The following is a 15613-nucleotide window of genomic DNA, read 5'->3' on the forward strand; positions in this document are numbered from 1 at the left end:
TTAAGGTTGAAATTGTGTGTGAAGGAAATAAATTTATTATTATATTATTATTATATATTATTATATATTATTATATATTATTATTATTATTATATTTTCGCACACGTAGCACTCTGGATTGTTCCATTCTGTATGTAGTCTGCGTGAGCTCACAGTCCGCAGGATGTGCACTGGTACCATATTTCGGCGTTATGGCTAAATTTGGTGTAGATGAGGCAGCAATCTATAGTGGCATTCTACGTAAAGCAAGCGGACGGTAAATTGAAAAGCGATTTGACAAACGACAGTAATATTTCTTAACGTACAATATTTTGTGAATGTTTCAGGATCTAATGAAAGAGTTGTCGTCCTCACTCCGGATAGGCATCTCGCAATATCTAACTGAACCCATGTGGAAAAGGTTGTTGGATACAATGCAGGTATAGATAGCTTTTAATTTATTGATAACATTTAATTCGTACTTTCAGCGTAATAAGGCCACATCTGTAAAATGTCAATTTTTCAGGAGCTAGGTTTATAATAATAAATAATGCTCTTATCATACACCCTCCACATTGATACACGCTATACTGCATTTACTTGATATCGGTCCGTAAGTGTGGTTAAAACCAGCCACAAATTTATTATTACCAACCATAGAGAATATAACCAGCTATGGAGACGTAATAAGGGCCATCCATCTCATTCATGAAAAGTCATGTTTACTGAAAATTTGTCATTTTACAGATAAGGCATTATTAAAAATATTTATAACTTAAGTTGGAATGCCCATATTCAGTTTTTGTGCGAGAAACTTGGAGGTGCTACGTACGCACTGCGGAAACTGCGTCCCCTTGTGTCCACTGCGGTGTTGAGGCAAACGTACTTTGCATAATTCCATATATTGATGTCCTATGGTAGTTATTACAATATGGGGCAATTCAACTGAGTCCAAATGTGTATTCGTTCTCCCTCGAACCGAACTCGCAACGAGAATCCGCGAGTAATCGGGCCCCGATTTTACGAACACCTACCCACAAGTCTAGAAAATGTTACAAATGACGAAGTGTTTTGTTCCCGACTGAAAGACTTTTTATTGGATAATGAATTCTACAATGTAGAGGGATTTCTTTTAAAGAAATTGTAATTATATTTTTAATTTTGGACGTTTGTGTTTTGAAAATATTTAAATTTTTATTTGTATTTTTGTAGTTCGTATTTTTCTCTATTTCTCTTTTAATTATTTTATTTTATATTAACATTAAAATTATTATTTACCTTAATGACGTACATGTTATCCCTTGACATTATATTTCGAATTGTGATATCATGAAATTGATAATATGAAATAAATGATTCTATTCTATTCTATCCTATTAAATTCGTTTAGATTTAGACCAGGTGCTAGGTGTATCATTTGTCATTAAAAAGTGCTTTTACATTTGTTTTGCAAATGCCCTTTGCGTGTCAATATTTAAATTTATTCTTATGATCAGATTGAACTAAGTTGTTGCGGAACAGAGAAGCCGAGCGACTGGCACGAAACACCCTGGATTAACATGGACTTCCTAAACGAAGAATCTGAAATTGTTATGAAGTAGGTTCATATAGCATTTTTTCTGTTTGTTATTATAATTATGTTTAAACCTCGGCAAATGCTGTATACATAAAATAATTCGGAATTTCAGCATATTTTTTTCTACTTCCATACAAAACCTGTATCGATTAGTATAGGAAGCAAAAGACATACATCTACAAATTTCAGGAGAGAGGTTCAATGAGATACCTTTATAGTAGCAGTAGAGGTCCTTACCTATTTCTGCCGCCAAGCAGTAATGTCAGCGTGACTGTGTTCCGGTTTTAAGGGTAAGGGACTGTTATAGACAGGCGTGTAAGTTACCATCAGGCGCACGACTTGTTCGTTCCGTCACTTGATATTATAAAAAAATAAAAATAAAATTTAATTTAGTAAAAACGAGAGTTCTAAAATTTTACTTACCTTTATACAATTTGATTATAAAATTATGAGGCTGTGTAAAAAAAAATATCCGTATTATTTTTATCACTTTCATGTGATAAAAACACTTTTCATGGACGATCTCTTGTGGCTTTATTTTATCCTGCTTAAACCTAGCAAACTCCAATGGGAAAAGCGCTAAACGCCAACGGCCATTAAAATGTATTAAAATATAAGTATATGCTTTAGGCCACACGAAAGTATGCCCTCGGTTTTGCATGAAAAACGTATTACCCTAGTGTCATACAGAATATATAGCGCTAAATTTGAATGTTATATTTTATTTATTTATTTAGTTTGGACAACTTACACTTACAGTACTTATAACTAAACATGAAAGTCATAGTCACAAAAAAAGGTTGAATCGATCACCGGCCAAAGATAGGATGCGGAATTTGGACCACAGAGCTTTGGGCGGTGACCGCCTCCAAATAGTAACCAGCGGATGTTAGAAATTTTTATTGCAATATACACTAGGCATTTTTGTGAGCATAGGAATAAAATTCTTTGGGTCTGCATCATTTCACATGTTATATAGGTACCTATACATTTTGATGTACACATGGGAGCTTAGGAATCCATGTGCCCTTGATATTTTATCTTATTATCTATCAAGTACCAATTCTGTTTTGATACATTTTACGCATGTTTTAGGGCTATAATTGGAAATTAATTCTTTTTTTGGTTCTAAATCGCTTATAAGTATTTGCTTTTTCAAACAAACCTTCATTTTGGGCTCTTTTCAGAACATATGGTTGCAACTAATTTAGATTCACTATTTAGTACTCACTAGCGATCTTTGACCTTTGCGTGTTATGTTAGCAAAAATCATAGTGTGTACGTGGTTCGCGAGTAAGCCGACGATAACCAGGTTCTCATTCTAGCGTGTGAAGATGGATTCAGGCGTACACACTATCTGGAACATAGTTTCCCAAAGCGATCCCTACTGCCCCCCAGTGATCGCTGAAAAGTCTTAGGTGGCCTCGGAAGCAATTGGTGGGTGTTGAAGCTCTCCAAGGGGTGCTACCGCATGTAGTTTAGAAATTATGTTCTGAGATTTAATTGCCCGATAAATGGCGCTTGAAGAGTAAAAAACGGGATTTCGTCCGAAAAATGGAATTACGAGGTTTGCAAATTTAATCGACAATATGCGGTTTAGACTCCTACTTGAAAACTGCCTCCGTAGCCGAACGGTTACTATGCACTGCCACGCAGAGGTCCCAGGTTCGTTTCCTAGGTCGGGAGAAATATTAGTATGGCCTACATTTATTTCTCTCGTGAGTTTGGGTGTAATTTGTGGTTGTCTATGTGAAAAAAAAAATTATTTCATTTCCAATGTGTCAACATCAACAACCCATTTATAAATCCTGCTGGGCACAGGTCTCCTTTCAGGCAATGGGACATAGTCCGCTACGCTGGCCCAGTGCGGGTTGGGGACGTTTCTTCTTCGACGTATGTTTCAATACGACTTTTCCCTCACCGAAAAGCTCATGGGAAATTTCAAATAAATTTCGCATAGACATTCCGAAAAACGCAATGGTCGACCTCGGATTCAAACTCACCACCTCTGCTTGAGAGGCGGTAACTCAAATCATAAACCATAAAAAGCAAATCTTGTGGTTTCAGATTAGCTGGTGCCGACGGCAAAGTGCTTCCTCCTGTGTCGCCTTTCTCGTGCTGCACACCGAGGGTACTTGCCGCTTGCTACCACGACCCTTTACAACAGGTAGATGAGTACCGGATGTTCCTGTGGGTTTTTGTGTTTCGTGTTTCCGTGGTAGAACGATTACGATACTGAATTGCCACGCAGAGTTCGATTCCCGGGGCCGGGAGGAATATTTTCATGATCTACATTTATTGCTCTCGTGAGTTTGAGTATAATTTGTGGTTGTCTTTAGTGTGTGTTCATGGCACCCGCGAAATAAAGGTTTCCCCAGTTCTCTGGGAGTGTGCGTTATTATTATTACATTCTCTCTTTAGGTAGCTTTCGGGAAGCTTCGGGACGTCTTCTCGTCCGCAATACCCAAGGCCTTGAAGACAAAAGTCTTCAAACAATGCGTGTTGCCAGCGATGACCTACGGCTTTGAGACGTAGGGTCGTATTCTAGAACTCTATTCAATGCTCAAGTCAGGATTGCACTGGCAACACAAGCACTGGAAATACGACCCTAATGGCAGGGACTTGAGTATGATTTCGAGTGCTTTGAATCATACTAAAGTCCTGACTTGAGCATTGAGTAGAGGTCTAGAATACGACCCGTAGTCACTTACTATGGACCTCGTAAAAAAGCTCAAAGTCACCGAACGAGCTGTGGAGCGAGTAATGCTCAGCATTTCTCTTCGTGATCGAATCAGAAATGAGAAGATCCGTAGAAGAACGAAAGTCACCGACACAGCTCACAGGATTTGCAAGTTGAAGTGGTAATGGGCAGGGCACAAAGCTCGTAGAACTGACAGCTGTGGTCGTTGGGGCGAAACAGTACTCGAATGAAGACCACGAACCGGAAGGCGTTCAGTGGGACGGCCGCTTACTAGATGGACGGCAGACCTGGAAAGGGCGGCAAGTAACCGATGCATGCACGTCGCGTCTGACCGGCTGACCTGGCAATCTTTAGGGGAGGCCTATGTTCCGCAGTGCACGTTTTCCGGCTGATATAATGATGATGATGATGATCCTCTCTTTCTGAACGCAATATCACGTATTCGTCTTTTTTACGATCTCACTCAACTTTTAATAGGGAACGAACTACAGGTCAAGGTTTTGATAAGCGGAATAACATCGCTTTGAAAAATTTGTCTAACTACTTACTTTTTAAATAGTTTCGAAAGTTCGTTTTTCTCCGAGTTTTAGTTGAGGTCTTTTTTCCAGGGATGCGGAAAAGCTGATAGACTGAAAGCCCTACTAGCTACATATAAATATGGGCGAAAACATCATCGTCAATGATGTTAATTTTTACCAGTTAAAGATAGTGGGGCAACACCATATAATTAATTAAGAAGTGTGCTTTGGAGACAATGGAAAGTTAAAATAGAAGACCTTAGCAGTAGTTATTTAAGTCTATCAGTATTTGCAGGCAGAGTGGCGCGAAGTGTGGTCAGGTGGGTCTCCTCTGCCCTCAGCGTCGCTGCACACGCGTGGCTGCGTCGAAGCGGTGCGGCAGCCGCTCACGAAAGCCTTGCTTGGACTGCAGCTCTTCAACGTGCTCGTCTTTTTGTTCCAAGTAAGTGTTATTCGAGATTTAAGTAGATATGTAGGCATATAATAAAATTGGTTCTGGTTGGGATATTCTGCAAGGTGGTCCCTGAATATATTTCATTACTGGTATTTTTTTATTACAAAATATGTTCGCATTTCACCTCCATGTCACCTGATGGAAAGTGACGATGTGGTCGATGATGGACTATGAACAACAATTTTTTTTTTCTTTTTATTTTATGTAGGCAGCAAACAAGCATACGGCCCGCTTGATGGAAAGCGGTTACCGTCACCTATGAATGCCAGCAACACCAAAGGCGTCACGCGACCGTTTAGGACCCTTCTCAAACCCCTTTTGAAGGACTCCATGCTGTATTCCTGCGGGAAAACCCCGACAGGGTTCATTCCACAACCTAATTGTACGTGGGAGAAAGCTCCTCTAAAAGCGTATTGTACGAGATCGTCTCGGTTCCAGAGTTTGAGGATGGACTCCCTGCCGGTGGCGAGCGGTGCCGTGATAAAATGTTGCTGTTGGCATCATGTCAAACAGTTCTTCAGAACATTGGCCCTTGTACAAGCGATCCAAGACAGTGGTTAAATATCGTCTGTAAGCACAGGATCGTCAACAATGCAACATAGCACGTCTTTGAACTGCGTCAAAGGGCCAACCAACCAAGGATCTCGATGCTCTCCGAGATATTTAATGGCTTGTTTTGGAACTGAAGGCCTGCAGCAAATGGAGTCTTTTTAGCGGTGAACGCGCAAACTTGTGTCTTGGTGGGGTTAAATTGGACTAAGTTTAGTCGTCCCCAATCAGAAACACTCTCCAGAGTTTTTTCTGTTTCTGACAAAATAATGCCTATTCCTATTTCGTCTCCCACCTTGAAAGGGCCCAAAGGAGTATTATTTATTTGACAGTAATTTGTTGTTGTCTTTGAGGTGTGTGACCTCCTTACATCGTCATCCCACCTTTTTATCGCCTTTCTCCGGTTCCTGGCCACTCGTATTTAAATTTTGAATTGTTCCATAGTTCTTTTGCCTCGCATTTTGATTTTGATTCGCTCCATCGTCACGCCCTGCTCGATCGCGACAGCGTACGGAGCTGTTAAAATTCAATCGCGTCTAATTTTGATTTCTTAAGTTTATAATCATTACTAATCTATATCATGTGTCAATTTTATAACCACCACAGCCTCTATCATGTACTTATGAATACGTATCTGTAATTTAGTATAACTCGGCCCTTTTGGGAGAAGTGTCTACTTAATATCTTGATATTCATCAAGTTAATAAGAATAAAACAGTAAAAACATTTCTATTTTTATTGTGATTTCAAGCATAACTTCTAAAATTTGATAGATATGGTGACATACATAACTAACAAAATATTGGTAACTTACATTGACAAAGTAGTTTTAGTTTTTAAATAAAGGTGGTGTTGTTTAGTTTTCATTATAGCGGGTTATCCAATATTGTGCACGTATCCAATATTTGGTACGACTCCCTTACCGGGTTATCGTTGGCTTACTATAAACCACACGCGCTCCGCTCGCGGCAAACTCGTGAACCACGTACACACTATGACTTTTGGTAACATAACGTGCAACAGTTAAATTTAAATAAATTAATAAAATCGGCCTTATTAGACATGCAAATTACATAAATTTCAAACAAAAAAATTAATAAAAATAAATTCAAGTTAAAATAAAAGGTAAAAAAGCATGTCAAAAAGGTCCATGACTCGGCATCGACAAGGACTATGCTAATTACATAGCCTTCACTATTATTCTACCATGACCTGCCTTAAATTGGAACATCGCAATTCAAATATATATGCACATGGGACTTGTCATTTTATGTCTCAGGGTGACGGGCGCAGCGGCAGTGCCCCTCTGATCTTTGCGGTTTAAAGCTCTGAGTGTCACTGCGACTGTTATGGACAAGCGTGTAGCTTACCATCACAAAATTAGGCACAAGCAACGATTAGACATGGAAAATAATCAATTAGAGTATTAAATTATTAATTTAAATAGCATAATACCAAACATACACAAATACGCAGTAGATATTTACAAACACAAGCTCAAACACGTCCCGAGATTTCTTTTCAAACAGCCACAGAAAACGTTTATGTTTGAAAGTTGATAGTGTTTGAGACATTTCGTTTCGCAGTTTTAACGCCTTTTGATTCAATCTTATTTGATTTTCAGATAATAATAGTTATATTGACGCAGCTGCTGCGGCGCAGTGCGCTCGACGCTGTGCTCAGCGGCGACTGGGACGGCGAGGGCCGCGGGTACCTCTTCGGCCGGCTCAAACCCATTGCCGAGCCGTCTTATAGGATACAAGTGAGCCTGCATCAATAGAGGGCTTTACACAGACACTCTTTCGCGCGTGATACAACAATCGTGAGTAATTGAGTGCGTGTGTAGGGAGCTCATTCATTTATCGTGAATTACGTCCTTAATCGTATTTTGGGTTTGGTCACGGGTCTAGAAAATCACGATCTGACAAGAGTCTTGGCCGGTAGTTTATTTATACCGCATTTCCGTATATAATGTGCCCGTCTAGGGGCCGACAGAACTGTAATATCGTTAAGGGCGCTTGCGCACTGCATCCGATTCATGTGAGTTCCGAATCCGAGAAATGACGGTCCGAAATGTCATAGGGAACATTTTTATTTCTAGGTATACAATTGATATTTGTATTTTCTCGTATTCGCATCGTACTTAGTGCACAAGCGATATCCGATGTGGGTCCAGGGGGTCAATTCAGAACCTTATGATAAATCAGTTGTAGACCGATTCGAATTAATATCGTGCGATTTCTTTTCATTTTTATTCACGACACCCGAACGAACGTCAAACTGTCGTATTCGAAACCGAACCGAAATGACGTCACTTCTGTACGATCGAACTTCTCGACCGGGAGTGACTTCAAATATTATTCATAACACTTACAATTATCGAATTAAGATACCGAACGTCCTTATTATTTTGAATAAAGTCTGGATTTTGTTCAATTCTGTTAATTTATTTTAATGCAAGACTAATGCATTCCTATATTTTAGGCCTTTAAAGTCTTTCACCGACTAACTTCGTAAACGCTGTTGGATAACGATATCGTATCGAACGTCTACCTCGGAAAGCGCCCTTCGATTCGAGAACTATATCCAATCGAACGATTCGATGAAAATATCGAAGAGTTGTGAACCTGGGTCTAGGTTTTCTATATCTATATATCATATTATATATCTCGACACGACGAATTAGGGCCCCAAGTCCGCTAAGGTTTTAAATCATCGCAATTGTATGTCTATAGAGAGTCAAAGCCAGGATTTTGTAGGTTTGGTATTCTTCTAAAAGTTAAATAGTGGCTTGTCCTAGGCGAGCTACCGAGCTACTATTCAACTGACATTGCATTTTTTTAATATTCTGCTCTTCAATGGCCAGTCGATGATGTAGTCTACTAATTATTTGACATTAAATTGCTGATTAAATTAATACATCTATGATATAATAGTTTATGCGCGTCAAAACTAAAATCCGTTACTGAGCTCGCAACGAGAATAGGTCCCCGATTGTATAACATCTACCCACAAACCTAAAAATTGTTACAAACGACAAAACGTTTTATACCCGACTAAAACTCGGTGCCACACAGCCACCAAAACAATGAATTTATTGCAAACCAAATTTCCCGATCGCATAATTTCGAAGCCGGAGCCAATCGAATCGATTGCAGCCTTGAAACTCAAAATTCGTGAAGTGATTATAAACTTTGATGAAATTATCGACATCTGTAACTGTGGTCGTGATGGACATTTATCAGATGTCATTTTTCATTCATAATTGCCAAACCTTACTTTTTTGACTAAATTTATTGCTTTTTTTGATTTACAAAACAATGTTCTTGTTGAAAAACCCTTTATTTAGACAATCAGTAGTTATGTTACTTTATTTTATATTCATTATTATTGTTTGGGTTAGTGACGATCACATTATACCTTGGCATTGTATTTTTCATTGTAACATTGTGACATTGATGATATGAAATAAATGATTCTATTCTATTCTAAAAAATAAGATATGCATAGTAAGTTCCTTGTTAGTTTGGTAAGGCAACATCCATCGTTATGGCGCGTGTATACTAAGAAAGAACGCTAAGAAATTCGTCATGTCTGCAACAGAAAAGACGAGAATGGCCTTGTACACGACAAGAATTTTGTCGAATCTAGCCACGGAAATATGTATGTCGTGTCTATTGCAGACAAGAAAATGATGAGTATGTACACGATACGAATGCTTTCGGGCAGACATATGTAGGGTAAACGTGTCAGTGCACTTCCAGGTAGCTGTCGTTTTACTACCGACTGTGTGAAGATATATGTTGACTACTAATAAAAAAAAAAATGGTGATTGCAAATTATATGTATAGTATAATAAATATTTCTCTCCATGCCACAAAAGTACGTTGTTTATCTTTATAAATCTCTAAGGTTTTGTCCCACAATACGGGTCGTTCATCAACTAAACTTATAGTAAATCATGTATTTTATTAGTCGCAATAAAATTAGTGGTGCAACAGTGGTACTTTGCAACACCAGCTCACGCGCATAAACGTTCGTTTGCAGACAATGCGTCCCCTATAATAATGGCAGAGTGCGTCGAGCCGGGTGTAGAGTTGTAGACAAGATTTTTTTCTTGTTCGAGGCTGTGTACACAGTTCCTGTGTAGAAACGACACGAATTCTTGCATAGACCCGGCGAGTTTTCTTAGCGTGTACACGCGCCGTTAGTGATTGTATAAATGAATGCTCAAGTGCCTTTGCAACTAGATTTTAGCAGAATAACAAATATTATCGTAATTGCAATATAATATCAATGGAGTTTCAATAGAATTACAATAACCAATGGTTTAAGAAAAAATAGCAGAATTGGGCCCCTGATATGCCTTTCCAGCTACAGCATATTATAAGCTATTGAAAAACCTTATTCAATACGTCCAGTAAGTGACGAATTAGAGGTAGTTACAGCTATTTCTAGTGTTGGGTCATGGAAAAATTTTCATTTTATAAAACCTTTTTTTTTTCAGAAAAGTAAATACTTTTCCGGATATTTTTCCTTTTTTTTTCACATTTGACGAATCGATGGAGCTATTGAAAACGTTTTTTTCTGTAATTATTATTACATAGATCGAACACTCTGAAATTTTTTCGAACCGACGTCTTCTAGCATACCGTGGCAGACGCTATACCAACTAAGCCACGGAACGAACCAGCGGACCTCACGATTTTTTTTTCTATGTGTTTGTTATCGTGTCTTTGTATTTGGTTTTTCAACGACTTTTTAGTCGTAGCGCCATCTATGAGAAATCTATGAAAGTTTTATCACCCAGTTAGATACCTTTGCAGCTACCAGCCCTGGCGAGAGATGTAGTTATTCACTGTATTTTAATTTTTTTATTGAATTGATATTCAATTATTTTTCTAAAAGTACTCTACTAGTTTTTTTATAATTATTAATACAAAGATCGAACACTAAAAAAGTTGGTATATCGTCTGGCATGGTATGCTAGAAGACGTCGTTTCGAATCCGGCCGGATCGAAGGAATTTTTTCTGTGTTCGATTTTTGTATTAATAATAATAACAAACTAGTGAAGTAATTTCACAAAAATAATTGAATATCAATTCAATAAACAATTTAAAATACGTTTTTTTTCGTTGTTGTGGAATAATTTTAAATCTTTTTGTTTTTTAGCTATACAAGTTTATTTTATAATTCACGCTAAATAAAACTTTAAAAGATATTTCTAAACGTAGAACATATTAAGAGCCTTCGAAATTATATTTTTCATTAAATGATTATCACTAGTATCAGGTTTCTTACAACGGTATGACTTCTTTTTATTTTCCCGATATTTCGGAACGGTTGAACGTTCCATGGTCACGGGTTGACTGTAAAAAATCTATAAAATTAAAATCTATTTAAAAAATATAAAAATATATTTTTCATATTTTTGCTGTTATTTGGGAATTTTTCCGGAATAATTTCCACTATTTGAAATTTTTCGGGAAATTACCCAACAATAGCTATTCCCAAGAAACGTTGACCGATATAAATACGACTATTAGAATTTCACTGTACTAATAAAGTGTCTACTTTGACGTGACTATTCATAAAGCCACAGACATAAATAAGGTACCTACATAGGGACATAAATAGGTAGACAAAATCGCTACCTTTTCGTGTAGTGCTGTTTCAGCCGAATACATTAATTGTTTGCACAGCAGTTTCTTACAATGTTATATTTGGTTTTACTTTGTTGCCAGTTCACTAATAATTTTGAGCCACTGACATTGACATTAGGTTTACTTAGCACGTCTTGTCGTGTAATTGAGTGAATATGATGTAGTTAGTGTATGATTTTTAAGAATAACGTTTTTAAATAAACATTAAAAAAAATTTAAACTTACACTCACAGGCACGTTAATTCAGCGGAACAAAAAAGTGATAATAAGAAACGGTAACGTTTATATAGAAATAAATAAGAATTATACAGTCATAAAGTTGCAATTAAATTTAAAAATGTTAACTTTAGCATTGATTAAGTAAAATCTTAATTACTGAAATTCACAATAACGCAATAATCAGCCTCGAACAACTCGACAAAACCTGTATCAGTAGATCAGCAAGGAATTAAAACAAATCAATAAAATACAGTCATCTAATTTTTTATTTTCAAGTTACACCTAGACTTAAAAATAACCGGCCAGACTTTTGGAAAAACACTGCATTTTGTATACAGCGACGGCAAAATGGAGCACGTGCGCATAAATCTATAGATTACTATTTCTGACCCTTATGTGTTGGCATAACTTGTATTTATGCGTGCCTTCTACTAGCGTGACCGTGGTCAGGTAAAAAGTCTCAATATGTACTCGGTTCTAGTCGTAAAACCGTCGCGCCGTTTCAAAGTTATTTCAATAATAATAAGCTTGTAGGCATCTTCTAAACAAACAAAGCAGCGACTAATTCTAAACTTTTACGACTAGAACCAACTGAAAAGCTATTTTTTACCTGGCTACTCAAATGTCAAAAACTCAACTCTGTTCATAAATTGACTATGATAACTAATTGTGTTTATTAAATTATTTTAGTTCGTCGAAGAACTGAAATAATTTCAATAATCACTCAATCACACATAATTATAAGTATAAGCAAGAATAAAAATTGATGAGGTGTAAATTCAGAACGCATCCGAAGATAAACTTTTTCTTTTCATTAAAAAAGGTTTTATAGTTCAACTGTTTTTCTTTCAGGATTCGCTCGGAGTCTTTTGGAGAAAAAAGTGTCGTTTTTATTTTGACTTTCAATTATTTTGTGAAATCTAGTTTAAAGTGGAATAGGATAGTGCTATTTATTTTTTTTAAATAAATAACGCACACACTCAACATAGCCCCGCACTAGGGAAACCCTGTGTCGCGGGTGCCATGGACACACACATAGACAACCACAAATTACACCCAAACTCACGAGAGAAATAAATGTAAGCCATACAAACATTTCTCCCGGCCCGGGAATCGAACCTGGGACCTCTGCGTGGCAGTCCGGCATGGTAACCGTTCGGTCACGGAGGCAGTAGTGTGCCTTAATCGAAGATTAAAACGCGAAATTATACGAATCTCGAACTAAAATACCCGTATCGGCCCGTTTTAAGGAATCCCGAGTCAATCCAAGCACGCCGCCTCAAATTGCCTATCCTCTTTGTGGCGGCCATATTTACGGAAACATATTTAAACTTCATGTTTAGGCTGATGGCTTTGCCAAAGCCTTAATAAATTAAAAAAAAAATTCTTTCATCTGCCATTTCCCTCGCTATAGTGAGGTGAAACGTTGCGTGGTAGTATCTCTTAGTTTGTGGTTGCGGGTTTCGCTCGGCAGCAAAGTTGTTTTGCGTGTCGTGACTTGAAACCCTCGCTACGCTCACGAATCTATTTTTTGCTTCCTTCGCTACCTCAGGTTTCAATACAAGTACTCGCATTAAACAATTTTGCAGCCTTGCATAATAAATAACTATTTTATGTCACTGAGTCAAATAAATTAAAGAAATAAATATCGTTCTTGTGCAACAGCCGCTGAAAATCCGTGCGTTGACAGTGCATCGCGCCTTGCCGCCGCGCCGGCGCCGGCGCATCAAAAGGGCGCCCGTCCCTATGGCCTTCAACTATGCCTACTTGTCCTAGCGGTTAGTTATACTACTCCCAATATCGCAACACTTTGACTCAATTGACATTGCCGCCATGTGTAAAGAGCGTTTGCGTAATGGTTCCGAATCCGAGAAGTGGCGGTCCGAAATGTCACGAATATATTTACGCGCATATGTATCGCGTATTTTGATAACAGATACTTTTAATTTTAGTTTTCTTTTGTTAATTTCAGTTAGTTTTTTAAAATGAAGCAACTACATGAAATTCTAAGTGTAAACTCCTGTGGAGTACATAAACTTCTTGCTTGCAACGCGATGTTTGCGCGCGTTTTAATCGATTCACTATAGCGCGTTTGGTGCGTATACGCAATACGGCGCGCCGTGTGCATATGCTCTTATCTACTCAATAGAGTAGAGTTCTAGAATACGACCCTTAGATTCTTAGATCTGTATTTGGTATGTAAGGTAAGTTCAAATTTGCAAGCGTCCTCCGCGACGATTCCCACCGTCGTTCTGCACAGAGTTGTTACCGCTTAGAGCGATCTATTTAAATCTATTTATTTTTGTATGAAAGAAAAATCTGATGAATGATGACAATAGTCATGGGACAAAAGTTATAATAAGGCCACATCTGCAAAATTACAACTTTTCAATAGACATGTTTCAATATTCTACGAACAGAATTGATCTGATGATTTCAAGTGTAATTTGCTTGACCTTTAAAACAAAGGTATTTTTAATATTTTTTAAATAATTTCTGCATTATAATTATTAATATGAAGATTAGGCCGGATTAGAACCGACGTTTTCTAGCAAACCGCGTCAGACGCAACGCCAATTAAGGCACGGAACGACTTACTACGTTGTAGTATCTTTGTATTTGGTTTTTCAACGACTAATTAGCCGTAATGCTATCTATGAGAAATCTATGAAAGTATTTCGTCACCCAGTTAGATACCTTTACAGGTACCAGCCCCTGCAACGGTATCTAACCGTTAGTTAGAATCCGGCCGGATCGAAGGAATTTTTTCTGAGTTTGTATTAATAATTATAACAAACTAGTGGAGTAATTTCACATAAAAATAATTGAATATCAATTCAATAAAAATTTATTTCTTCATTGTCTTTGTTCCAGATAATGGATATAACCATAGAACTTACAACGTATTTTGTACCATACTGTAATAGTTTCAGGAAATTATTCATACTGTAATAAATTACATATAATCTAACTGTAAATAAAACGATGTACGTAATCAATGCGAAGGCTTTATTTGACTCTTATAAACAGTCCTTAGTAACTAAGAGTTAAGTAACAATGCGTGATTTCGAAAGCCGTCGTTCAGTTTGTGCGGCGCCTTATATACCACAGTCATAGATATTCATAAATATAAATATATATAGGTTTATTTGCATCGTTCGGCGCATATCGTTGAGCATCCATTGCGTTTTGTCTTTCTTTTTTAAATAACCGTAACAAATATACAAAATTCGGGATATATACAGGCAATGGGTGCCCTAGCACCTATGGAATGTCAAATGCGCGCTCGGACACCGCGTTTTGACCAAAAGCAGTGGCGAGAGCGCTTGCTTATGTCAAAAGCGTGTCTCTATAATAATTACCCTTAAGTGTATAACCATCATAAGTAAGTGAAATATGTGTAATGTCCTTTTTGTTCCAAAGCCTGGCATTGAATTGATATAAAGTGATGATTTTACAAATGAGGGTAGTTTTACGTAGTCAAGTCCAGAGGGTAGACCGACATTTCGCGGACAGATCGCTCTTGACATTTTATTTTCGCTTTCGTAATCAGAGCGGGGGAGGGCCCTCCGGGTAGCGCAGGACTGGCTCCAGGGCCAGTCCGGGGGATCGGCAATCGGAATGCGCGTGGGGGGCCAGCGCTGCGGCCCCCAACAAAATCAGCAGCAGAGCCTGGAACGGCAGTGACGCGCGGGCCACCCTGCACACGAACCGCAGGCCTCGCTGCAGTCTGGTCATTTCTTGGTCTTGGTCCTCATCACTTACGACCACGCTGTTGGACATAATGATTCAATAAATGATAGATTCCACTTGATTTTTAAATATATTAAATAGGCATGCAAAAGAATTTATCAAGTTGGAAAGTTTTTACTTTCTGTACAGAGTAGTGAGGAGAGAGATATATTTCCAAATGCAAAACTGTATAATTAATATTAAATTGAAACTTTTTTATG

The 15613-nt window shown here is 37.8% G+C and overlaps 2 protein-coding genes across 10 annotated transcripts in view; one reads left to right on the forward strand and one right to left on the reverse strand.

Moving 5' to 3' along the window:
* The window catches only part of LOC113226359 (photoreceptor outer segment membrane glycoprotein 2), a 19356-nt gene extending 4696 nt beyond the window's left edge, over positions 1–14660 (forward strand). The window contains exons 3-9 of the mRNA XM_026458959.1: positions 327–419; positions 1476–1576; positions 3623–3722; positions 5070–5216; positions 7402–7539; positions 13326–13438; positions 14535–14660. Coding sequence (XP_026314744.1) covers positions 327–419; positions 1476–1576; positions 3623–3722; positions 5070–5216; positions 7402–7539; positions 13326–13436 — 690 coding nt within the window. The 3' untranslated portion in view covers positions 13437–13438; positions 14535–14660. The remainder of the gene's footprint in view (positions 1–326; positions 420–1475; positions 1577–3622; positions 3723–5069; positions 5217–7401; positions 7540–13325; positions 13439–14534) is intronic.
* The window catches only part of LOC113226358 (nesprin-1-like), a 132619-nt gene continuing 131658 nt past the window's right edge, over positions 14653–15613 (reverse strand). For all 9 annotated transcript variants that reach the window (XM_026458952.1, XM_026458949.1, XM_026458954.1 and 6 more), the window contains one exon: positions 14653–15432. In XM_026458952.1, coding sequence (XP_026314737.1) covers positions 15210–15432 — 223 coding nt within the window. In that variant the 3' untranslated portion in view covers positions 14653–15209. The remainder of the gene's footprint in view (positions 15433–15613) is intronic.

This window comes from Hyposmocoma kahamanoa, unplaced genomic scaffold (assembly GCF_003589595.1).
Source record: "Hyposmocoma kahamanoa isolate Upper Pololo Valley unplaced genomic scaffold, ASM358959v1 190, whole genome shotgun sequence".
Lineage (NCBI taxonomy): Eukaryota > Metazoa > Arthropoda > Insecta > Lepidoptera > Cosmopterigidae > Hyposmocoma > Hyposmocoma kahamanoa.